The sequence below is a fragment of the Phodopus roborovskii genome, unplaced genomic scaffold (genome assembly GCF_943737965.1).
Source record: "Phodopus roborovskii unplaced genomic scaffold, PHOROB, whole genome shotgun sequence".
In the NCBI taxonomy this organism is placed as follows: Eukaryota; Metazoa; Chordata; class Mammalia; order Rodentia; family Cricetidae; genus Phodopus; species Phodopus roborovskii.
This window is the reverse complement of record NW_026125052.1, coordinates 22749316-22776478: the sequence shown is the minus strand read 5'-3', so window position 1 is coordinate 22776478 and position 27163 is coordinate 22749316. Positions and strand designations below refer to the sequence as shown.

General features: G+C 44.0%; 1 protein-coding gene across 2 annotated transcripts in view; it reads left to right on the top strand.

Annotated features, from left to right (window-relative positions):
• Prkca (protein kinase C alpha) overlaps window positions 1-27163 on the top strand; it is a 369460-nt gene that overhangs the window by 240487 nt on the left and 101810 nt on the right. For both annotated transcript variants that reach the window (XM_051179526.1, XM_051179531.1), the window contains exons 4-5: window positions 18243-18354; window positions 21802-21930. In XM_051179526.1, the coding sequence (XP_051035483.1) occupies window positions 18243-18354; window positions 21802-21930 (241 nt within the window). The remainder of the gene's footprint in view (window positions 1-18242; window positions 18355-21801; window positions 21931-27163) is intronic.

The window sequence follows — 27163 nt, the reverse complement described above, 5'->3', positions numbered from 1 at the left end:
TTCTTTTACCCATCAGTCTTATTATCCACCTCCCCTTCTTATTATCCATCCACCCACCCATCCACCCATCCACCCACCCACCCACCCACCCATCCACCCACACACCCATCCATCCATCCATCCATCCATCCACCCACACACCCATCCATCCATCCATCCATCCATCCATCTTCATAGTTCTCTTGTTCATTCCTGAGACCTATAGATTTCCCTGGAAAATAGGTAAGGAGTGGATAATCTGAACAAGTAAATTTTACTCATTGAATTATTAGCCCCAAATATCACATGCCCTTCCTTCATGAATGAGAAAGACTTTCAGATTAGGAAACAAATCTTGTGGCCCTTGAGGTCCCCTCTTGTAATCTCAGTCATTGGAGGACCTCAGGTCCGGAAGTTGTCGGGCAGAAAGGCAGAAATCTCCGCTTTGTCAGCAGCTTCTGAACTGTTGCCTTATGGGAGCCAGCCCTGCTTGCACAGTGGGGTCTCTCCTCACTCTGTTTCCTTCATCTGGCCAAACAAACTATTCCAAAGTGCCCTGTGGCTCTGGCAGGCATCATGGGTTCAGAGTGACTGTAGGGCTAGAGAAGCCCCAACGCCAAGTGTGCAGACAATGCATTGGGGGCTTTCAGCAGTGAGTGCATTTACTAGCTGTCTCTAAGTATGGCTGTTGATTTTTTTTTTTTTTCCATTTTGTCCCTGGTAGGAAGTGACGGTTGGATGGCTGGCACTTTCAAATGGCTGATTTTCCCCATGGGAAGTTGTAAAAAATACCCATTAAGGCTGGTTTGTGTATGCAACAGAAGGACGTGATATGCCCCTCAAATGAATATCATTATCTCCATCCATGAAGGGTGGTAGTGCCCTGCAAACCCTTCAGAGCCTCAGCTCTTGACAAAGCTCAAATGTGTGGAAACCAATCCCTTCTCTCTCCCTGACTTAGTATCACAAGGCAAAAACCTCATTAGCAGATGTATAATCGTCTCTTCTAAGCCTCTGAGAGGGTGAGAAGGAGGGAAAGAATGGATGAATAACACTGCCCAGATAAAGTCTGGATGATAGTTCTCTCTGCATTCTCTTTGCTATCAAATGATGTAGGAGAGTGAATATGTTGTCAGTGTCTGTGACTTGGCGGCCATATGGACTCAAAGATATCACAGAACCATAAGCTTTCATTCTGGGGGGAAATGGACTATTTGGCTTTCAACACCCTCCTACCTGCATGGCAGTAAGAGAATCCATCCATTCTGCGTTGTGCTAACAGTTAAATGCTAACAAGATGGACAATATCTACGCAGCTGCCCTGCCACTCAATGGAAAAGCTGGTGCCTGCTTTTTGTTTTTTGTTTTTGAGACCATGAAAACTCCACCTCCCTCTCCCAATTGCCACAAAACTCCATTTAAAAAGAGGAAGTGGGGTTATCTTTGGTCAGAAAATGGCTGCCTCACCTCCAGTCAGGCAGAGAAAGGAATAGCCTGTACCTGGATAGTATAACTTTTCCACAAGTGCCCAACAGCTTTGTGTCGGGACTTGTATGGCCAAAGCTGTGTTTTGTGGTCAACTGAAGCTGTAAGAGAATCCCAGAAAAATATTTTGTCAGCTGAACCTGTTGCCATTCCAACAAGAATCGGTATCTATTCATAACAGGGAAAACAAGAGGTATGCATTTTGGTCAGAGCACCTCAAGTGTTTGCTATGGGAGGGTAGAAAATGGTGATGATGGGATGGATGATGGGATAGTACCTCCTTTTTTTAGAGAGAGAGAGAAAGAGAGAGAGAGAGGTCTGTGCATGAGTGTGTGTGCACACTGGAGACCACTCTGATCTTACTTCTTTAAGACAAGATCCTTTACTAAACGTGAAGCTCACCATTTTGGCTAGACTGGCTGGCCAGCAAGCCCCAGGTACCCCCACCCTGTCCACACTCCCCCGGGGCAGGAGGTTGCAGAAGGGCACCACCATGCCCACCTATAATGTAGGACTGGGATCAGACCTTAGGTCTGAATGCTTGTGCAGCAAGCACCTTACCCACAGAGCTGCCCTCCCAAGCCCCAAAGGGAGAGGCTCTAAGGAGTCAAACTGAGGACATCTTCAGTGTCACTATTGTTCAGACGGCTTACTGTCAGCAGGCCTCAGGAAATGTAAGCGTACTGCTGTCCCTGGGGAGCTGCAATTTCGGCCCCCCATCCTTTTCTTAATTATTCCGTGCATGTTTTGTAAAAGGGAATAGATCTATCGTTCAGCTAACAAAATAGCCTTGAGGCTCGGAACACATTTTATCATGGAACATCTGAAAATAACTCAGTTCTGAAGTACCATGATGAAGCTGACCTCTAGCAAAAAGGGTAAAAATAAGGCTTTATCCATCATCAGCATGGGTTCAGCCAATTTCAATGACTTAGTTCTAGTGATGTTGGCATCTCTCCTATCAGTATTAACCACCAAGAGCCAGTCTGCAGAGGAACTGACCATTCTCAGGGGAAGACTCGCCTTGGCCTTCAAGTTCATGCCAGAAGAGAGAGAGGGGTTCCCTGTTGGGTTCATTGAGCTGCCCCTGCCAATTATATCTTGGAAGTTTGGGGATGCAGCAGAACCAATCCAAGAGAATGGTTGGGTGTTTAGTTATATTAAATGGCATATTCTTGGGAACGCTGTAAGAGCTGGAATTCCAGTGTGTCTTTGAGTATGTCCCTTAGAAACTAATCAACAACAGAATTTTAACTATTGAAGCATTTTAAAATGCTGTACTTTCTTCTCTAGGGACTTGCAAACTGCACTTAATCTCTGTACTTAAATACATTCTTCGCTCCAAATTTATAATTGTAAAGCCCATTTCAGTCAATAAAACCCAACTACCTAAATTACTTAAAATTCACCAGGAGGGTTTTTTCCTCCACATAACAAGTAGAAATCTAGCTGAGCATGGTGGTGCCAGCCTGTAATTGCAACATACTAGATGCTGAGGCAGGAGGATTGCTGTGGGATTGCAGCCAGCCTACATTATAGACATAGGCGCTCCAGGTCAACCTGGGCGCTAGTGTAAGACCCTGTCTCAAAAATAAAGACTGAGAGAAGGAGAGGAAAAAAGAAATACATAAAGAGGAAGGGAGAGAGGGAGGGAGGGAATTTAAAAGCAAACAAAAACATTCTTTTCACATCTCCACTGGAACTTGGTTTCCTTGCAAGCATTTATCTGTTGGAGAGAGCGAAGCACAAACACTGTTTACAATACATGGTTCATTGACACAGCAGGATGCACTTTCCAGGCAGATAAATTATAGCTGGCATGGTGTTTTCCTTGAAAATGTCATAGAACCATGGGAGGGTGACAAGCTAGGGCAAGAGCTTCTGCTGCCTCAAGGTACATAGAGGTCCCAGCTGACATTAGGACAGTCCCACTGGAAGCCACCTGGATGGGTGTGCCGCAGTAACCCGTGGTCCCCAGCTATGTTTGCTGGGTTGAACTTCAGCAGGGCTTTGAAGCTAGCTTTAGAGAGTCACTGCTTCTGAGGAAAAAAACAAAAAGCAAAGACCAGGGCTGGGGAAGTGGCTCAGGCAGAAGTGGCTCAGGTGATGCGGAACTTGCCAGGCAAGCTGGAGAAGCTGAAGTCTGATTGCAGCGCACATGTAAAACCCTGGCATGGTGACACTGAGGGGTTAGAGACAGATGGATCCCTGGAGCCCACTGGCCAGCCAATCTAGACAATGGGTGAGCTCAGCTTCAGTGGAGAGACCCTGCTTCAAAATATAAGGCTGAGAATGATGGAAATACCCAACATTTGCTCTCAGTCTCTCTCTCTCTCTCTCTCTCTCTCTCTCTCTCTCTCTCTCTCTCTCTCTCTCTCTCTCTCTCACACACACACACACACACACACACACATACAATAAGAATCACAATGGAGCCCCAGTGTTCCTCCTGATCCTCGCAAATTCAGAGTGGCTCACAGTTAATTGGCCACACACCACAATGGCCATCTCTAGCTGTAATCTCAGAAATAAGATCAACAAAGACAAAGTCAAGGCAACTTCAGATATATTTACAACCAAAATCTTACTGTAGCAGAACAGATGGAGGTCCCAGAAGATGCCTCACTCCATTTAATCTGTGCTCGAGAACATAACAGTATTGCAAAGGACCCTCAGAGCAATTGTAAGAAGATCTGACCTGTGATGCTCACCCTTCCTTAGGATTGTGCTTTTCTTTTTCTCTCTCTCTCTCTCTCTTTTTTTTTTTACCTTGGAAAATCAACAAATCAACATCCCCCAGGAAAGAAACTCTCGGAGTAGTACTTTTAGGGTGCTGACCAGGGTAAACATGAAGATGCTGCCCTTCCCCAGGAAGGTGCTGATGCAGAAGGCATACTCAGCCTTCCCTACAGGTTTCCCAGAGGACTGACATTAAGACTGTTTCTCATCCCTGTATCCTAATGGGAAAGCCTTGCCACACCCCTTTGTCTGATACAAAGGGAGTGAAATGCTCTCTCTTCCCATCAGAAAACAGATGCTGTCCGTCTAGATTTTTCCTACATGGATAATATAATTAATTGTGATCTTTTGATGCTTACCCAAATAAATTTTGTCAGGTATGGCTGGACTAAGTAATCAATGGAAAATGTGGGATGGGGGTAGAACAAGGGAGTGATAATGTGGTAGGCAGCGAGCGTGAAAATGACAGACTTGAGAAGGAAAATAAAAAAGCAGCTGCAAACCTGGGTGTATTAGTCAGGTTTCTCTACAGTCACAGAACTTATAGAATGTGTGTGTGTGTGTGTGTGTGTGAGAGAGAGAGAGAGAGAGAGAGAGAGAGAGAGAGAGAGAGAGTAGGGGATTTATTAAAATGGCTTACAAGCTGCACTACAACTAATCCAACAATGCTATGAACAGAAAGTCCAAGAATACAATAGCTGCTCTGTCTACAAGGCTGATACCTTCAGTAAATGCTGGAGTCCCGAAGAATTAGGCTCTAATGCTGGTGAAGGAAGGATGTGCTAGCAAGGTGAGGGCAAAGAGGAAAATCTTCCTTCTTCTATGTCCTTATATAGTCTTCCAGCAGCAGGTGTGCCCCAGATGAAAGGCATGACTTCCCACCTCAGGATCTGGCTCTATTCCAGAATTTGCCTGGCTTTGCTAATTCAGGTCTCGAGCAGGCAGCTGCACTTGCTGTGAGCTCATGAGTGCAGGGCAATGGCCATGTTGCATCCAGAAGACAGCTTGCCATTAGTGCTTGCTCCTCCCCATCTTTTTGCCTAAAATTCTTTCTGCTTCCTCTTCTATGATGTTCCCTGAGCCATGCTTATATGTGGGCTTTGAGTGAGGTTCATATAGATGCCCATTTAGGGGTAAACACTAAGTCTCTTCATCTCAGTATTACTTTGGCCAGTTCGATATCCCTACCCTGGCTGCTGCTTCTGACAGAAAGAAGCCTCCCTGACCAAGGTTGAGAGCAGCCCATGTTCATATGTATAACTATAAATATTTAAGACAATTTGTCAGCATGACCATTAAGCAAACTAACAATATCAGGTTCTTTCTTATGGTAGGTGACATCACCAGCCATAGGCTTTTGACCAGGAGTATTGTACCAGCCCTGAAACGAAATTCTCTCCTGTGAAGAAGACCTCAAATTAAATCATAAACTGCTGCTTAGTTACCCATAACAGACATGAACTATTGCACGCGTGTGCACCCATGCCTGGCTGGGTGTGACTGTTGCGCACAAGGTCCAGCATTGAATAACAACATTAACACCATCACTCCTCAAACAGCCTACATAGCCCTGTCTGCACTGTGAAAACTAGCTAAAAGGGAGGAGTATCCCGGTTAGCGTGAAACTGATTTCTTTATGTTCTACAGCCGAAGTGCAGAGGTCAATGCTTTTCAAGGGCTCATGGCCACATATAGCTAGTGGTTACTGTACTAGGCCAGTGCAGATTAAAAAAAAATAAATAAAAAGTACATGTCTGTTGTTGGAGAGGTTCTATTAGCACTAAGCCCAGTCATCAATCTCTCTAATAAGCAAACTCTTGGTTTTCTATATGCCATGAGGAAGACCTCCATGCTAGCACAGACTACCTTCCTGCCTAAATCTCTATAGGTACAATACCTGCACACATACACCAGGTAAATTATCTGAGGCATTTGCTTCAACTGGAAAAATGTGAGTGTTACTGAGAATAATAGAAAAAAAAACATTTTGTGGAAAGAGCAGACTATTTGAATTTCATGTGTCTCAGAGGCTGCAGGAAATCTCAACAGGACTAAACCTCTAACCCAGGTTATCAGCCTGGGGGTGATAAACCTGTGAATGGTCTGGTTTGCATCTCTTGGATGTTATTCTATTCCCCTCTAGTGGATTTAAAGGGTATCTGTCGCTCTACTCCAACTTGGACACATTTGTAAGAACAGGAGTTGGGATCTAGGGACAGTTAATAAAACGCTATTGTCCTTATTTCTGTATCATGGTATGCTGCTTCTTGGTATTGAGGGCTCTAGCCTTCTGCTCTGTGTCCATTTGAATTGCAAGGGGGGAAACCTAGGGTGTGTATACTGTGTCTCTCTCACCTGATGGCAGTGTGAGTCTCACTGCCTAACATGTTCCAAGCATCTTCCGTGGGCTTAGCATCTGGCTCAGAACTGGGCCCACTGACTGACTTAAGGGCTCAGTGAATAAACAGACTTCAGATCCCAGTGTCCACAAAAGCCAGGAGGGTGTAGTGACCTATCTATAATCCCAGCACTTGGAAGGTAGAGGCAGGGCATCATCCCAGGGCAAGCTGACTAGACTAGTCAAATCCGTGTGATGCAGATTCAGTGAAAGACCCAACCTTAATAAATGAAGAAAAGTCTCAAGGAAGATACCCAATGTCAACCACTGACATCCACATGGATGTATACATATGCATGCAAAAAAGGACATGGTTTAAACTTTTTGATCTCTGCAACCTGGTTGGATTAATTTTCCTAGCCTCTTTTCCTTTTCTTTAAGATAGAGATGGTCTTTCTTTGACCCTGCATGGGGATAAGGAAATAATGAAGCCCTTCAGAAGTGAGGCTTCACTCTGAATTTACCCAGCCTCATTTCCTACCTGCCCACCTTTGACCGTGTTCGGTTACAAATGAGGGATTGACAAGTAAACTGTCCGCATGCTTCCAAATGCTTGGTCCTGTAGGGGGAGCTATGAGAACTGGGGCTGCCTTTCAGATGGCTCCAGCGCCTCATAGGTTACCATGCTGTTTTAATTATATTTCCATCTTTAAATGTGGAAGTCTTCTAAAGCTGAGCTGGTTAGCAGGCAAAAGATGAAGTTTTTAGAATATCAAAGTTATAGTGCTTCCACCCTATCCCCCCCCCTCCAAATACAAGGAACGATGTCCTTAAAGTCATGTGTGTCAACGCATTAAAAGTCACAACCCTCTTCTCCAGTTCATTCTAGGCCAATGCCAGAGCCCCCTTCTGCAGTTAGATGTGATAGTTTGATACAGGTGAAATTAAGAGTGTATTCACAGAGATGCTTTCCTAAGCACCTGTTCAACTTTTGAGAAAACAACCAACAGCAACAACAAAAAGAATTCCAAATTTGCCTAAGTTTCTGCACACACACACCCAGAAAACTAAACTTTGCATTTTTATAATAGATGGACAAATAGTGCCAGTGGGTTCCGATGTAGGGTTGGGGCATCTCAACAAGGACTGCTATTTTTGTCACTGTTTTAGATTGAGTTCTGCAGGCATCTCTTAGGATGCATTTAAAGTCGCAGTTGGGAGGAAATGCATTAGTGTTTTCTGCTATTGTATAAGCACAGGGAAGGGGAGGAAGGCAGGCCAGCCTCCCTTCAATGTGTGTCCCTCAGCCACTGCCACACAGCAGCCAAATGCAGATGCTTGGACAGAAATGGGGGGGGGGGAGTTTAAGTTAGATGCAGAACAGGCCAAGCATGAGGATAGTGAACCTATACTTGGGACAAGGCTTTTCATGTGTGAGGGTTAGGGTAGATGGGTCTTTACCCAGTCATTATCTGTAAAAGCTGATCAGCAAGTGCCCAAGAAACTCAGAGCAGGCTATAAATACATCTGTATAGCCCTGTCTGACCTAGAACTTACTGTGTAGACCAGGCTGGCCTGGAACTCAGGGATCTACCAAGTGCTAAGATTAAAGTCATGTAGCACCATAGGTGGCTAAGATGTTGCATTTTAATGGCTTGGAACAACTGTGAGTAACTAACAAATTGTTGAAGGTTTGTTATCAAGAGAAAGATTGAACCTTTTCTCAATTCCCGCTTTTCAAAAGAGAAGAAAGGTTCCATGCACACAATCTAAAGTACAAGAAGTTCTCCAGCAAGGTTGTGGCAGGAAGAACAAGGGTTTAAAGTTCTCCCTACACAGTAAATTCAAGGCCACATGGGCAACTTAATGAAATAATAAAAACTAAGCCAAGCACGATGCCACATGCCCGTGATCTCAGCACGCAGAAGACAGAGACAAAGGGACTCCTGCATGGCCAAAGCCACTCAATAGCTAATCAGGGCTACATTCAAGACCTGCCTCAAAAATAAAATAATAAGATAAAATGGCAGGTGAAATTAAAAAACCGGGGGTGGAGGCTTCTGGGGGTTATAGGTCAGTGGCAGAGCACAAGACCATATTCCTAGACAAAACACAAATCTCTTCATCAAGAGTCAGGCTCGTACTACAGATGGGAGGAGAAAATGTCTGCTGACAGTGTGAGTGCTCACTAAGCACATTGGAAAGCCTGGCCTGGAAACCCATGAGCTCACCTGTCATTTGAGCTCACACAGAAGAGGCTGAGCTCTCAAGCTTACTCCCAGGGCTCAGCACCACCTGGCTCAAACAAAGCAGCCAGCCAAAACCAGAGCCTCGGATTCAATAGTTTATGCATTCATCTGTTTGGCCTGAGATCTCCACTTCTGGCTTTTCTGCAGGGAACTGACAGGGCTCTTGTCCCCCACATATGATTATAAATCCTGTTGGTCTTGATGCTTAAAATGGTGAATGTTTGCAAATAACCTAAAAGTGTGGGAATTGGGGGTTGACTAAATGTCACATGGTTAGATGGGACATGGCTTTATAATGACAGAAACAACTTGATTTGAACATTAAGAAAAGCCCAGGGCAGCCTACCAAGTATTACTCCTCATAAAATACTCTATCCCCTTCTTGTCTCTGGTGTCTCCGTTAAATTAAATGTACCAAAAATGTTAATTTATAGCTTCTACCAATTTAGCTATGTCTGTAAAATTCAGTGAAACTATATCTAGTTTTTTGCAATGAGTATAATATACCTATATACATGAGTATATGAGTAAATAATTGAAAATTAGGTTAAAAACTAGAATAATTAATATTTTTACCACAAACTGTACATTTTTTAAAAATGAAGTTAAAGCCAAAAAGGTCAGATGCTACCAAGAAGTGACATCTCTCTTATACTTAGAAGGGGGTTAATACTGGGGAAATAGCCAGGGACTAATGGACAATTTTTGAGGGGAGTCAGACATCTCTAAAGATAAACTGTGACCATTTGGACTTCGCAATTCCATGAGACAGGGTTACACCTTCTGTCTCCTCTGTCTGTATCGATCCCAGCACTGGACAAGGGAGGTTCAGGGGACTCATGATGAACAGCCTCGTATTGTATCTTAAGAATACAGTAAAGCCTCATAATGACAGGGGTGTGGTCCATGCAAAGCCTATGTATAGCATTACACTAACATCTACTTCTGGTTCTGATCTTACACCAAAGAAAATCAAGTCAGGGGATCCCTGTAATGTTCTTTCAGCAATGCTGAGTCTTTGGGTTGTGACCCCTTGGGGGCTGAATGACCCTTCCCTTTTATGGGGGTTATGTATCAGATACCCTACATATCAGATATTTACATAATCACAGAAAAGTTACAATCATAGAATAGCAACTAAAATAATTATATGGTTGGGGGGGGTTACCACAAAATGAGGAATTGTATTAAAGGGACACAGAACTAGGAAAGTTGAGAACCACTGCTCTACATGGTTCTTAAAACTTACAAATCCAAAGCTATTTCTAAATTTTAAAAAGTTAATGGCATTTTAATATAATACTTTCCTAATAAAATTACTATTATCGGTTATTAAAAGCCTGGGTAAAATGGTTAACATACTTATCTAAGTGGGAAAAGAATTATAATCTATAAATGATATTTTTCATTGGAGGATTCAATATGGAAATACAAGAAAAAATAAACTTATTTTCTAGATTTAAAAACCTCCCATGAAGTGCTAGTATTATAAGGAAACAAAGCTATATGTGTGCAATATTGTACTGCCCCCCCAGTTTGATCCATCACCTGTAAGAGAACCATGGGCCCTGAGTCCTGCTGTGTGACATTTGCCTCCGCACGCACGCACGGGGGGGGGGGGAGGGGGGAGAGAGAGAGTGTGTCAGGCTTTGCCCAAGGTGAAACTGCCACCTGCATTGTTCTCTCATCCTTTTCTTCTGCCCTGAGCATGGTTCAGCCCACACAACAGCTGTCTCTTCGTTCCTAGGTCATCCCATCCCATCACCAACCCCATCCCCAATGAACAGTAGGTGCTCCTACCCTGGAGCCACTGGTAGATGCGTGAGAAGTGAATGAGGTGGTAAGCCAGTACGGTTTGGATGTGGCTTGTCATTGCTATGCCCACCCATGCTATCTGAACAATGGATAGTTTTTCACCAACCTAGGGCTATCTTCAGTTGGCTCCAGCCTCCGAGCTGGACATCAATGCCCATTCAGTTACGCTCTGCCAACCAGCAGAAAATGGAAGTTGAGAGTAAGCATGCTGAAGTTGTTTGCAGGGAGTGATGTTGTTCAGAATCTTCACCATCCATACTTGGAGAAGTTGTTCTGTATGCCCCTGTTAGGGCCTGTTCTATCAGGAAGATCTCAAAGGGAAGAGAAGTGCTGTGTTTAGCTATCAGAATTTAGGAGTTGTTGTTAATGCAGCATCACTTAACTTGTCCTCAGTGAGACAAGAATCCCACTGTAGTCTTTCCCACTTGGTGCATGCCACATAGTAGGCACACAGCACATTTTAAAGTGAAATAAAGAAGTATAGCTAGAAAGTATGCTGTTTTTGGTATTTGTTTTGTTTTGTGTAGCCCTGGTTGTCCTGGGATTCGCTATATAGATCAGGCTGGCCTCGAACTCAGAACTCAGAGATTACCTGCCTCTGCCTCCTGAGGGTCAGAGTTCCATAGAGTATCAATGATTCTTTGGTAATTTGAAGTTTATAATGCATAGGACATTGCCATACATACATATGTCAGTGTCTGAAAATGGTATGGACATGCACTATGCAAAATAGGAAGGTGTAAGTCATACTACACCTCTTTTAAAAGTGTTTTTATGTGTTGATGAGGTATGTGCACATACATGTGGTTGTCTGCAGAGACCAAAGGAGGGTGTCAGCTCCCCTAGAACTAGAGTAACAGGTCATTGTGAAATTCCTGACGTGGGTGCTGAGAACTGAACACAGGTCAACTGGGAGGAGTGGCAAGTGCTCTCCACCTCTGAGCAGTCTCTCCGGTCCATAAAATAACTTTTTAAGGATATAGATTGTGGTGCCAAATGCTCTCATAGTTATCTCATGGAGGTACCTTCCTGGTAGGTTGCTTAAGAAACTGCAGGCAGAGTCTCCACTCATTATCAGATATAAATGTGCCTCAGTTTCTCTAACATGCAATGATATCTTGTGAACCAGATAAAATGTAACTAAATATATTCACTGTCATTCAGGATAAAGGAAAATGTATGAACTCATTTTTTTCCCTACATCTTCTCAGATAATGTTCAAAGTGCCTTTTCACTTTCATCTCTGAACCTGACTGTCCCCACACTTCCTGGAGGCATTTCACTTACAAACCTATCTAGAGAAAAGCCATGCCATTGGTCTCTGGAGGAAGGGTCACGTTTATGTTTCTGGTTTTGACATAAATGTCATGCTAGCCTATGTTTGACTCTGTGGCTCCCTCTTTTTGTCAGACAATAGTTCTTGGTGCTTAGTGTATGCTATTACAGAAAGAGCTAGTTAGCTTGCTCTGTTATATAGTATTCAATACTGTAAGTCTTTTGCAATTTATTTAGTAGTTAGTTGCTTTGTTTTCAGGGAGTGGATTTCTATGGACTTTTTAAAGACTTGGTGGACTCAGATTTGATGACAGCATCTTGCTCAGCTGGGCAAAGAATCTTAAAAACCCTACTAATGGAGCTTGTTTTGACAAGTTAACCCAGCTATGAAGATGACTAGTATTTGGGGCTCAGTGGTTAAGAGCATTTGCTACTCTTGCAGAGAACCTGGGTTCACTTCCCATTAGTTCCCAGCACCCATATTATGGTTCACAACCATCAGTAACTGCAGTTCTGGGAAATTCAGTGCCCTCTTCTGATGTCCACAGGCACCAGGCATGCATGTGGTATACATACATACGTGTAGGCAAAACACTCATAAGATCAAATCTAACAAGAATTTTCTTAATTTACTTTAAAGAAGATGACTGTTAGTCATCAATATAAAATGAGGCCACTTTATAAAACAATCCTGAATTCCTACCACCAGACATGGGAGTTCTTGCATAAGTAGATGGCGTCTACATCAAGAACAGCCTGGTCAAAGACAAAGTTTTAATTTTGTTCAGTTTTGTTTACAACTGAGTTTTGTGTATCCCAGGCTAGTCTCAAATTTGCCATATAGCTGAGGTTGATCTTGAACATCTGATCCTCCTGGAGTACTGCAGGCAAGAACTTTGCCACTGAGCTATACCCCTATCCAGCATTTCTAAAGCCCCCAAGGAGAGGAATCCAGCCCCTGAGAAAAACTATAGATCGGAGCCTTTCTTATAGGTGAGACAGCATGTAATGATTACAATAATAACCATAGCTTTGGTAATACCTGCCCCTTTTGTTAACAAAACAAAAAGTTTAGTAAGGTTTTGGGTTTTTGTTTTGTTTTTGTCTCATGGAGTTAAAAAAGAAAAAAAAAAAAAAAAACCCAGCTTCCTAAGAAATTTCAGATCACAGTAAAGATGCCAACTTTACCCTTGGAGCAGTATATTCCGTGTTGCTTTTGTAGTGAGCATGCGGGTGACATTTAGACCCAAGCCTGGCTTCCAAGGATGATTCATGAGAACGCATCAGATGGTAAGAGCAGGGAATTTTCCTTGGTATTTAGAGGAAGCAGCTTGGAGGAGCTGCAGAAGGAAGTCACGCCCCAGAGCTCCACGGGATTAAAAACAGCCTTGCCCAGGAACTCAGAAAGCCTGACCCTGAGGCCTTCAAGGACAGGCATTTGGGTTCTCTGAGAAACCTCCAGGGCACGTGGGAGGAATTCAGTATGGACAGAAAATGCACGCATGCACACACAGCCCTCAGTCAAAAGCTTGCCTTCCTTACTCATCAGATGAGAAGGGCATGTGACTATGTCTGCTCGCCTAGGCCATCCTCATCTCCATCCTTAACAGCCACCTGCCTCCTGCAGCTCAGGGAGCATCCATTCCTCCAGAGGCTTTACTCTGCCCATGGATGGACCACTCTCCATCCTTGAAGATTGAGAGGGCAAAGTCACCCAGAGCACACTGCCTTCAGTACAGACATAGAGTTCCACAAGGAAGAATCTAGGAAGTCCAAAGTTCTATCAGCATCAAAATCTGTGATGTACAGAATTAAGAGCTTCTTTTTAATGGATTTAGGGAGATGATGATGGTGGTGGTGGTGATAATGATGATGATGGTGATGGTGATGATGATGATGGTGGTGGTGGTGGTGGTGGTGATAATGATGATGATGGTGATGATGATGATGGTGGTGGTGGTGGTGGTGATGATGATGGTAATGATGATGATGGTGATGATGATGATGAGGATGGTGATGATGATGAGGATGCTGATGATGGGAGAAGGAGGAGGGAGTCTTGGAAACATCTTGGTAGGGATGTTGAGAAGGCTTTCCAGGGAAAGCTGATTGGATTACTATATTTTAGAACTAAGAAATAAGATACAGGCTAGCAGATGCTTTCACTAGAACTTGCATCTCCCCCCCCCCACTATTCGTTTTTTAGGAAAGTGATCCAGATTTAGATTGGTGAGTGAGATTGCATTTGTACCAGTGTGAAGCAGCATGCTTGGAGCCTCTGTTTTTGATGCAGCCACACATGCAGCAGACTCTCCTGAGTCAAGCATTTGCCTGATCTGTTACAATGTGACATCAGGCCTGTGATGCACGACAGCAGATTTTATACTCCCTTCAAGTGGAGGCTGCCTAAGAAGTTGAAAGGAATATTTACACCTGTTTCACTAAAAGGAAAGGACTGTTAACCTGGTCATAGGGGAGTTTACTCTATAACACACCCTTCTCTATGTGCTGTGACCAAGTTTTCCAACCTTACCTGAGGGATGGTTTTCTTTAGAGCAACAGTCCTCAACCTGTGGTCAAAACCCTTTTGGGGGCTCAAATGGCTCTTTGACAGGAGTCGCATATCAGGTATCCTAGTTATCAGATACGTTATGATTCATAATAGTGGCAAATGGCAATGGAAATAATTGTATGGTTGGGAGTCACCACAGCAGGAGGAGCTGCATTGCAGGGTCACAGCATTAAGGCTGAGAACCACCTCTATGGAACCTTGGAGCGTGATAAGAGTGTATTTCTGTTAAGATGGCGTTGCTATGCTATGTGTTTGGTGAAGGTGCACCAGCTAAGAAACAAAATGGTGCTGCAGGAGAGGTGGGCAGAGTTTTGGACTCAGATATCTTTGCAATCACAGAGAAACCTCCTCTGATTACTTTGCCTTTTCATCTTGCTGCCCAGAGAGCTCGGAGATAAAGTTTATGCTTAAAACTTAATATTCTGACTTGTTTCTATCACAGTTGCTAATTTAGCAATGTCAGTTTAGAGCTATCTTTCCTCTGCTTGAGGTGTGTGTGTGTGTGTGTGTGTGTGTGTGTGTGTGTGTGTGTGTGTGTGTGTGTGTGTGTCCTCTGAAAGTCAACAGTGGTCTTTCTTACTACCCCTGTATCAGTTATAACAGGAAGAATCCTGGTGGTTATGGCCAGTGGAAGCCATCACAATAAGAGGCACAGGAGAGATACATTGGGAGCTGCTAGACGATGAAGGTGCCAGGGCTTATGGATGTGACAGATTATCCCAAAGCTGCTCAGGACCCAGGGACCAGCAACACTTAGACAGATGCACACTCAGGCTTCCATGCCCTCTGTGGCTGGTACCTCTCCACCTGGAAGCCTGGTACCTTTCAATCTCCCCATGACCCAGGCTGACTGCACACTTGGCTGAGCTCTCAATCAGCTGGAGATTCAAGATGACTTTGTTCCAAAGCACTGGTCACAGAGGTTGAGACACTGTGTGCCTCCTTTACTTGGAGAGAAACTTTCCACTCCTACTTTTGAGTAGATCTTTGGAGTCACCCTCCCTAACCCCTTCATTTGAGATCCAGCAATTAGGGATCTCAGGAACAGACAGCAGATGTTCCTGGCTGTTGTTCTCCCCAGGTCCGTGGGTAGAACAGCAAACAGGACTGTATTCCCACCCCATACACAGTATATTTAATTCATGTGTTGTACAATGAAAGCCCTCTTGTTATAATTATGCACAGAAGATCTAGAGACCCCAAGACGCCTGCAGTCAGCTGGTGGCAGCGGTGTCCCTGCTCCGCTAACGTGCTGCGGTTATGTAAGATGTTCTCACTGGGAAAAGCTGGGTGAAAAGCATGCAGGAACAGGCTGTACTAGTTTTGCAAATTCGTGTGAGTCTCAAATGGTTTCAAAATAAAAAAGGGTTTTGTTGGTGTTTCCTTTTCCTAAATATCAAGATAGTATTGAAGGGACCATCTAGTACAGTTGTTTCCAACTTTAATTTTAGCCGTAGCCTCCTCTCCCTCCTTTGCTCTTTTGCTACTCCTCCCTGGGCAGCACTGGGCACCTGATGACAAGCTCGGGGCTCTGTACAATCTCATTTAAAATGCTAGTCCCACCCCCAGTGGTCCAGGATCCTGATGAGAAAGCTGAGACCCAGAGAAGGCAAACACACAGTGCTTGTTGGTGGCCATGGCAGAGATACAGACATCCTTGGAGAGTCTCTGCTCTGGTGGTTTCTGTAAAGCATGGAGAGTCCTGTTTAGGTAACAAGGTATTTGATCCTGTCCGACCTGGTGAGGTTCATTACACTGGATGAGTTTCTGTACTCATGCCTCCCTCTTTCTCAGTGCAGGCAATAGCAACATCCTGACTTTTAAGTTGGAACCATGCATGGGGTATTCTGGACCACCAAGCAGTTTCAAATTCACCACATGGGGCAATTGCCAAGGAACTTCCTGGGAGGACTAGACACAGAGTTCAGGAAGCCTCCATCCCGACCACCCCTGAAAGCTGGAGTCACCCCACACCACTGAAGTATTTTAGAGAAACCTTGGGCTTCACAAAGTTTACTTCTATGGCTAATGTAATGACAGCTTTTTGTGCCTGTCCAGTTCTTATCAGGTTGCAAACCACTTGCGTGTGCTCACATGCTGCTGGAGTTAGCATGAGCACATACGGCCAGCATGATTCACAAGGGCCACACATGTACTTTGGATATGAAGGACTCTGGGACTTGGTGGCTCTCCAGAGATGTACACAATGGCTTCCTCTCTTTCTACACCTCCCAGCAGTTAGAACCTGGAGATACCGTATGGGTGTCCGATGACTAAGAGTTAGGTTTCCCTGAAATTGAAGCCCGTTGCCCTCCTGCCATGTCAACAAAAGTCTGTGTGGCAGTCAGCTGGCAGGACAGCCACCCCAGGGCTGACTGCCCCGTGCATCCTCCAAAGGGTTTAGAGTGAGCTGCCACTCCTGATTTGCTGTCAGTTTTTGATGCTACATTTCTACAGAGGACTTGGCTGCTTTCTGTCCCCCAGCATCTTCTTTGCCCTCCACATTGTAGGACACAACCTTCACTGTCAACATGGGTCCAGCTAATTGGTGCTGATGCTAGCCTGATCCTGCAGCATTCTGCCCCATACCTCAGACATCAGAGGAACTCATCAGCTGTCCCAATGTCTGAGACTGCTCTTTACTCCACCTTCAGAGCCATTGCTAGCTAGGGAAAAGTACTGCAAGGACATGAGATATTTTGCAACACAAGAGTGGCCTTTATAGAAGGCCAGATAGTGGGATGCTTCCAAAGAATCACTAATCATCAGTGAGATGGCTTAGTGGATAAGGTGCTTGCTTCTACCCCTAACGACTGGAGTTTGATCCCAGAAAATCACATGGTGAAGGGGAGAACCAACTCCAAAAGTTGTCCTCTGACCTTCACAATGCAAGGTGGCATACATAGGTGTATGCATGCACATGTGCAGACACACACACACACACACACACACACACACACACACACACACACACGTTAGGTGGTACTGACTTTCCACTGCAGAAAGAACAAGCCATTTGTTCAAAGTCATGTCCCTGAGACATGTGAAGATCCAGCCAGGGACTCTAGAACCCAGACCCTTGACTTCCGATAGCATGTTATGTATGATTTCTATTGATCTGCCTGTGAGTTGAAGAGCAGGAACCTAGAACAGCTTTCTGGCTGCACCCCGCACTGTTCCATCTGCTAAAGAGAGCCATGAGCCTGTTGCTATACTTGGGGAAGGGCTACCCCAGTGAGTTTCTGGCTTTTATCTAGTCACTGACATTTCCCCCAGACAAATGCACAGAATCTTCGGAGATAGTACACAATCGAGGGGCACTGTCAGTCACAGGGGCTATCTGATGCCACAGCCTATCAGGGTTCTGGAAGGCAAGAGATTTCTCCAAGTATGCAAATCCCAGGTCGTTCAGCTCAGCTCCACAAGGATACTAGATACTTTCTCTCTTCTGTGCCACAACACTGCTAGGTGTTGGGGGGGACAGGGGCAGGAATGATTTGAAGCACTGAGCATGTCCCCTTCTAGACCTTGATGATGGTAAACTCCAAGTGACAGCTTTCATGGAAACCTTATCATTGTCTATGTACAAAGTATACACTTTGAAGAGAGGAAACGTTGAGTATATGCTATGTGAAAATGTGATACGTCAAAAGACACACACACCATGCACACTCCTCTGACTCCAGTCTGAAAGTAGCCAAACTTTGCAATGAACACAGGGCATGTGCTTGACTTAACCAAAGATACAATCCTTTCATACCTGAGATGGGTGTTGTTCTTCTCTCCCCAGGACCCCAGGAGCAAGCACAAGTTCAAAATCCACACTTACGGAAGTCCTACCTTCTGTGACCACTGTGGCTCCCTGTTATATGGACTCATCCACCAGGGGATGAAATGTGACAGTAAGTTTTCTTTTCTGGTAGATGGCCAGGATCTGCTACTCATGTCTGAGTGTGCTCAGAGCCCAAGGTTTTAAAAACTCAGCAGCAGCTTAGTGACAGGCACAGTTGGTTCAGATAAAGACCAGGCTCAAAGAAGGATTCCTTGCTCTCTTCTCTGGGTGTTGTTTACTAGAACTACTTGCTTGTCTAATCATGAGCACCCCAAAAGTTATTTGGGTTATAAATGAAGTTAGTGGGAGCCAGGCGTTGGCAGCGTACACCTTTAATCCCAGCACTCAGGAGGCAGAGGCACGCAGATCTCTGTGAGTTCGAGGCCAGCCTGGTATACAGAGCTAGTTCCAGGACAGGCTCCAAAGCAATACAGACAAAAACACCCCCCAAAAAAAATCAAATAAATGAAGTTAGTGGGTACTGTGACTTTTCCAGAGACTGTCTGTCTGACTCTGTGTGTGTTTGTCTGTGTGGTAGAAATCTTCAATCCCTCTAAAATGCAGGCTAGTCAAACCCCACAGAAGTCTCCCCCACCTCCAGATTCCACATTTGGTTGGCTTCAAAATAAGCTAAGCAACCATACTCATTATCTTCCTATGTCTCTAATTAGTGGGTGGACTGTGGAAAAATCCAGCAGGCTTCTCCTGAAGCTAAAACTGAAGCTAAAGTGAGCATGAAAACCAGGGTAGCATCCTGAGCTCACGCACCCTGCCTGTTGACAAATTGATGGGGTCTATAGCATTTCAGCTACCCGTAACATCACAGAGTTCCACTGACATAGAAGACAGGAGACCGTTTCCCTCCTCCTGCTCAGTACTGTGCATCCTTCTCCAATACCAAAAGGCAAGAAAAATAGCCTCAGAAACTTTCTGTTTTGCTAATTCTCAAGTGACGAATTTACCTGTGCTAGATCCTTGAATAAAAGTGTATACTTTAGGGCATAAAAAAGCAGCTACTAAGCCCTTGTTATTAATAAGGGTTAGGAAAACACCAGCATGTTCTCATTTGTTCCAAAAGACTAGATTGACCATAAAGCTGTGTATCCTGCATGGAATAAACACAGTGTTTTACATAAGTTAGGATATGTGAACATTAGAGCCATGGAAAGTCTCTCAGAGCCCAGGGGCTTTTCCGGTTACCCAGCTGTGCAGGCCAATGGCCTTATCATCCAGGTCAGCAGCCTCTGTGCTTCAAGCACCCCTCAGATTCCAAACACATCATTTTCATCATTTTCAGTGTTTCTAAAACTGGCAATCCTAAGTATGTTTGTAAATGTGTTTTTAGCTATTTTAAAACTTGGAGCAGGGCTGGAGAGATGGTCTGGTGGGTGAAGACGCTTGCAACCAAGCCTAACAACTTGGCATCAATCTCTGAAAAACAGATTCCTGCAGATTGTCCTCTTACCTACACACACGCACACACTATGAAGCGCAATAAATGTTCTAAAACATGGAGCAAACATGAACGCTCACATGTGTTGTATACATGTCGACTCTGACAGTTAGAAAGACTGGGAAGTTTATATTGTCAGCCCCACTCCAGAGGTAGAAGTTGCCATCAAGTTTCCCCCTCCGTGTGCGCTCCACTGAGAAATTTTCAGGTTGATGAGGTGTGCTTTTCCGTGCTGTTCCCACCTGCACACTCTCTTCCCTGATAAAGCAAGGGTTGGGGTCATTTTAATACAACGTAGAAACAGATGAATAGCCTCAGATGGGGTTCTAGCCCATTTTCTGCTGCTGTAACAAAATATCTGAAATGAGGTACTTTGTGAAGAACGGAGATTCATTTAATCTCAGAACTCTGGAGTCTGAGGCATCCAAGGATGAAGCACCAGCAAGTAGTATAGGCCTTCTTGCTACATCAGAACATGGTGGAGGGCGTGTCATGAAAAGCTAGACTAAGATGCCGAGGACCTCTCTTCTGCTTATAAAGCCATAATGCCACCACGGGGCTCCCTCTTATTCACACTCATGACCTCATATACTACTACTTAGCTCCCAAGGGTCCCACCTACAATTGCCGTTATTATGAATTTTTGGGAGTGAAATTTGCAGCACAGAAATTTGGGGGAGGCATTTCCACTATGACAGACATTGGTTAATCTGTTTTAGGGTTTTTTGTCCACGTCCTTTATACCCATGAATGTCTTTGAAATAAATAAGCTGTATAAATCTGAATTTAGGAATACGTTGTTGACAATAGCATCCATCTGGTTTTGTCTATTAGGATTCCACTTTAGATTTCATTTGGAAAACATGGATTTCATCACTGAACAATTTTGAAAGCCACTTACCCAAGCCATTACCTTTGTTGGTTGTTTTATTTTTCTTTCTCTCTACCCCCCCCCCACCCCTTGGGCTTTGGGGCATCTAGGGTCCTTCCTGGTAAGAGGAGAATGAGTTAATGTCATCAAAGTGGCTAAGCAAGGCGCTTTGTGAATGATGCCTAAGAGAATCCACATCTGTGAAGCCACTGGTTCTTCTGTGTAGTTATCCAGTTTTCAGTGTTTAATTGCAGTGAATAGATTTTTCTTAGGACTCTCCTCCCCCACCCCCCAAAAAAGATATGTTTCCATGTTGGGATTAAACACCTAGATGAAAAGGGGTTGTCAGGCCCTGCCTGGAATAGTGCAGGTTAATCTTATTAACATCCCTGGGAGAGTGGGTGAGGATTCTAGGAAGCCCAAGGTACCAGGAGGGCGGAGCCATCACACCTACACAGACTTGCAGCCTGGTGTTTGTAGTCAGCCCTGGGGTTCCTTCTCAGGGTTTCTTTGGTTCACAGAAATAGGACTGATCTTTTTTATATCCTCCCCCTGGCTCGCCTACATAATGTCAGTGTAAGGAATGGCTTATGCCAGGCGTGTATTTGTTTTACTTGGATTAATATTTAAATATTTGAAGACAGGTTTAAAATATCACACATAAGTTCCTCCCCCCCCCCAAGCCAACATACCTACACCTTCTCAAGAACACCAAGTTACTTGAGGGAAAGAAATTTTTTAGGTATTTCCTATACTTGGCCCACAGATTGCCACTTTCTTGATAGCCAGCTCAGAAAGGCAGAACAATTCCCTGACTAAACATTTTTACAAAGTATCATCTGTTTTAAATTTGCATGCTGCATACCTATGTGTAAGTAAACCATTAAGTAAGTAGTCTGAGTTCTGTATGCATTCGCCTATGTGGCTTTTGTTAACTATTGGAAACAGTCACAGAACAACGTGGATCCTTTGGCTGTGGTTAAGACTGGATAAATATGAGATGGATATTTCACTCACAGGAGGAGGCCTGTGTAGGAAGGGACATCTGCTGACCATTTGTATCACCAGAAACATTATAGCAAGGTATCACATTAGGGGAGAGTCCTTCCCACTTCTGTTCAGACACCAAAACATAGAGGCAGTGATGTGAGCCCATATGGCCAACCTTACCCTTTGCCTTCTTTGATTCACAGCCTGCGACATGAATGTTCACAAGCAATGTGTGATCAACGTTCCCAGCCTCTGCGGAATGGATCACACAGAGAAGAGGGGGCGTATTTATCTGAAGGCCGAGGTCACTGATGAAAAGCTCCATGTCACAGGTAAGACATTGTCCAGGAGAATGGTTATTGGGTGAAGGACAAGGCGATGGCAAAGCTCTCAAAGCATTTACAACTAATTGATACATCCTGTGAGGATGCTCTGTACACAAGGATTTCCAAATACTCAAATGTCATGCAAAGTCTAAACTAACCAGCAGACCTGGGTGCCCTGACAGCATGGACACCATTTTCTTTAAACCATGCCTGGCACAGGACAGCCAACAGGTCAAAATGCTTTCTATCAGTAAGACCAAAACTGGGCCAAGGAAGACAGAGAGATGGAAGATCTAGATGCTTGGGGACCTTGGGCTGTTATGACCTGAAACATCCGTCTCAGGAATGGTACAGCCACCGAGTATCTGTATATGCCTCCTCTGTATCAGGTACGATGTTGGGAACTTCATATAGGATATTTACTCCCCTCTTCACTGGATTATTAGCCTCATTTTCCAGACAAGGAGCAGGGAGTTGGAGAGCTTACAGCATTGCAGAATTAGTAAGTGGGAAGACAAAAGGGAAACATTTGCCTCTAAATCCTCAGCCTCTAACTGTTATGCCCCTGTGCTTCCGCAACCAATGGCCCAGCCACAGTGGGCATTTCTTATCCATGGGCTGTAACACTCCTGTATGGGACCTGCCACAGTCCGAATTTTCTTCTGGTTTTTCCAGGCCCTCTTTTAGTGCATCAATACACTCAGCAACATTAGCTGGAATCTTGGTGGCCTAGCACCTATCCTATGTCTTCGACATGTCCCAGCCTCTCTGTGCCATGCTGGGGACTGAATCCAGGGTCTTGTTTGCTAGTCAAGTGACTTACCACTGAGATAAACTCTAACCCTCCATATGTCAGTTTATGATTTAACTCTCAAAAATCAGTCTGTGCCCTTGCTCTTAGGACTCCCTGGTGGAGTGGCTGTAAGTTCATTCATTTCGACTCATCATCTTATCGGGAGGGGTTTAATATTTCCATTTGTGTTTATGGTTTTTAAGCTATGGTAAGTGTTGGAAAGACTGACTTTAGTGTTTATCTATAAACATCAGAATATGTGATAAAAAGACACAGGAAAGATCTGTTTAAGAAAAGAAGGAGGTGGAAAGACTTCAGAGGAAGCTTACTTGGGGAAACATCTTCAAGAGTCTGGAGAGGGTTTGTTGGTTGGTTGGTTTGGTTGGTTGGTTGGTTTTAGCTATTTCTTCTTTCTTTCGTTGAAAAATAAGCACATTTTCTTCCCAGAACTTTCCTGTCAAGTCAGAATGCAAGCAGATTGAAGAATTTTGAGTGTTATTCTGGATGTCTTCATGGAGGATATTTTTAAGACATAGCTTTCACCTAGACTTCCCTTTATAGGGTTGGTACTGCCATCCAAGTGGGCACTCTACCTAGGGAAGAGGTGGAACCAAGAGTTGTGAGTTTCTGTGTTAACTGCCATCTACTACAAGAAAAATCTTCTCTAACGGGGGTTGACCACTGATCTAGAAGTATAGCAATATGTTGTTAGGAACCATTTTATTGCTATGTGTGGAATAATAGTAGGTTTTCTACTACATGTCCTATAATTTATATGGTCTCAGATTCTTAGTCTCATTGACAGTGTTGGGTAAGGGTTTCATCCCACAGAGTGGGTCTTAAATCCAATAAAAATAAATTAATTAATTAAAAGCAGTTGGTTACTCCCATAACATCTGTGTCACGATTGCACTGGGGGGATTTCTTGCCAGACAGGTTATTCAGTTTTATTCAGTGTTTTTCAGTGTTCACAGCTGGGTGAGAATGGTAATTACTTTTCTCCTCCAGTTACATGCATAGTAACTCCCAGCCTTATGCACACTAGCTAGTAGGGATGAAAGTTCCAATTGAGTGCCAGCTAGATTTCTCCATGTTCTATGACATGCATGTGTACTGCCTTCAGCAACAGAGTCTTACCACCAAATTCTGGAGGGTAGGCAAGAACATTGGAATAGCTTGTAATGTTTGGGCAGGGTTTTGAAACCAGTAACTCAAGAAGAGGTACTATAGGTCTTATTTCGTAGCATATAGTTTGGAGTTGGGGTTTTATGTCCCCACCATAGAGAAATTCCGTTAAAACTCCTTTTATATATGTTTGTCCTTTTATATATGTATGTATTTTATGAAGTTTCTACAGTAATTGGTTTCCATGCAACTTTTTCAAAAGGCCAGAAAAGCTACTTTTTAAATATTTTCTGTGTCTAACTTAAATCTGAGAGTAAGTTCACTTTTATTTATTTATTTATTTATTTATTGTTTTTGTTTCTGTTTTTGCTAGACAGCATTTCTCTGTGTAACAGCCTGGAACTCAAGGCTGGCCTCAAACTCACAGAGATCTGCCTGCCTCAGCCTCCTGAGTACTGGGGTTAAAGCATGCGCCACCACCTCCCCCGCCGTAAATTCACTTTCTGATCCTTGCTTTATATGTGAAGAAATTGAGGCACAAGGAAATGAAGTAGTTTGTTCCTGAAAATGGAAAGTTAGGCTGTAAATGCTTTAATAGTACCAAGAATGGGAACCTATTTCTAAGGTAGCCACTGGATATAGCTTACTGGGAGATCACTTGCTGAAAATCCATGACTCTCTAAAACCAAAACAAAGTAAATTAAAATTGTTATTTATGTGAAGGAAATCTAACCCTAAATTCAGAAAGTAAAACTCAAGGAAATAACTAATTAGTAATAATACCTTGATAATTGGTCTTATTACTTTGGCAGTATTGGGGAGCAAACCTAGAACCATGCACATGCTAGGCAAGCACATCCTACGATACTGGGCTTTTGTTTGTTTTGTTGTGTTTGAGACAAGATTTCACTCTGTAGCCCAGGCTGCCTTCTGACTATCTTCCTGCTTCTGCCTTCTAAGTGTGGGTATGCAGGTGTGTGCCACCACACCCAGTTAGAGTTACTGGGCACTCAAAGAGAAGACATCCAACTCACATTAAATATCATGAAGAATGTCAAGCAAAACAGTCTTTGTAGGGCCAGGCACTCTGCCCTACCATGAACCTCTCCCTGCTTCCACCTTGCTGCATGGTTCAGGCAAGAGTTTGTCCTGAGGAAACCTGTTGACCACAGCACCTACCCCTGCTGTAGTGCCCGGGATTACTTACCCTTTCTTTTCACTGTGTACCTTGTATCCATTGTCTTGCTGACTCCTCAGGCACTCTCATCAGGGAGGGTACCATTCTTACCCTCATCTTCAAGGTGAGTCAGTGTGAAGAGAAGGAAACTAAGCCACAGAGAGAAAGGTAATGGAGTTGGCCAGACCCCAGCTCTTTCTTTCAACCCCTAGGCTCTGAGCGTGCCCCCCCCATAGAGTCTCCTTTGGAACAAATAATAAACCCACAAATATTTTCCAAACTTGCATTCAGCACTCCAAGACACTCTTGAAAGTCCAAACATGGGACTTAAAACCAGGGGAGAAAAGGGTACCATGAGGAGGGATTAAAGAGCAGGCCAAATTCCAAGTGTCATTAACTGCCAAATTATGGTGGCCCCAAAATAGCACACTGCAGGAAAGTGCTCAGGATGTGGAGGGGACCCTATGAAAGAGGCTGCTGTGAGCATTTGAAAGGTAGAGGGAAGAGCTCCAGGGAGGGGCTCAATAGGATGTGGGAATTAGCACGCCATGCGACTTTAATGAGAAGGCAAATAAGAGCAATAAACCACAATGAGTAGGGCTTAGGGTCCAAATGCAAGTGATTTCTTAGAAAATGCATTTAAACTGAACCCCCAAGCAGCAGTGTTAATTGCTAGATTAGCTCAGTCCCCATTTTACCTATGTGGAATTGCTCAGGTTGAAAATAATTTCCAAACTAACTTAGGAGCTCCCAGTGGGAGCTCTGCTGCAGGGTGGAAATCACCCTTTTGAAATCAGAGGTAAGTTCAATTTCTAAATTGATGCAGCATTTGTGGGAATGACCTCATCTTCTTTGATATATTTTTATATTGTTGCCTCTGGGCAATGGTGCTGGATGGTACCAGAACAGTGTCCCCCCCCCACCCCACCCCCCGGAGATTTTAAAAGATTTCCTACACTCATGTATCATTTTTTTTTATTTGATATGGAATGATAAGAGAAATTCCTCGTGAGAAGCAATTCTCAATTTAATGTTGTAAGTAAATGAGGGAGAAATACCACCTGCTTCCTGGCTGTTTCAGGAAAAAGTCTCTCCCACAGACATTATTCTGAGGAAGAGTCTAATTTTCTCTTTTACTTTGGTTTGTTAATGTAGCATGGAGATTGACGTGCTAACCTGAGTCCTCATGGGGCAGGCAACAGGCTACCCCTCTCCTAGTCTGTGGCTCCTTGTGACACATGGACCTCCCTTTCTGAACTTCCTCTTGGGCTTTAAGAAGGGCCAGGGTCTGTCCTTCCTGGGTACCGGACTGGCCACCATGTTGTGGGATTAAAACAGCATTCCCTCCGCTCGCTCTTCCTTCTCCTTGTGGTGGTGTGTTTAATACAGACGCCAAGCAATGAGGCTTAGCTTCCCTGTACTACTCTATACTCTTAGCATCTATTGTGTGACTTTTTCTGGTCTGTTGTAGACCATGTCTGTCCACCCCAGACAGAGCACCAATGATAGACCAAAAGAGCCATGCTTACCAAGTCCATCTTGGTGGACCAATGAGTTTATCGGGCTTACTTACAGAAGTGTGGGTAACTCTAAAGAGCTGGACCACAAAGATACCTCAACCCAATGTAAATGAAACCCTTCTAAAGGCTGCAAAGATTAAATCCCCACTTCAGTTAATTTTCCTCCCATAGTACCTCTAGATACCAGATGCATTTGACCAGTGTAAATTTTTGAAGTCCTAGATAAGATCACATAGTTTTCAGCGGGGGGTACAAAAGAGAGGGGGTGGTTATAGTCTCAGATGAGGGCCCTGTGACCCTACCCCCACTTTTTCTGTAAGGGAATGTAAGGGCTCTCATGAGGGCTCCTTGAAGATAGTCACAACTACTCTGATACAAGATGGTAATGTCCATTTCATGCCGAGAACAGCATTCTACCATAGTGTCACAACAGAGGTACTCAGATAGTTACACTGGGGATCACATCATGGAGTGTGTGATGTTTATGGGGGAGTTCAACATGTAAAAGAGCGACAGGGCACAATAGGTCCCTTGAGGTACAGTGGGAGCTTGCAGGAAGATGCCTTGACTGCTCAAGAAAGCTGCAGATGTGTTGTGTGAACAAACATGTATTAACCACATAGC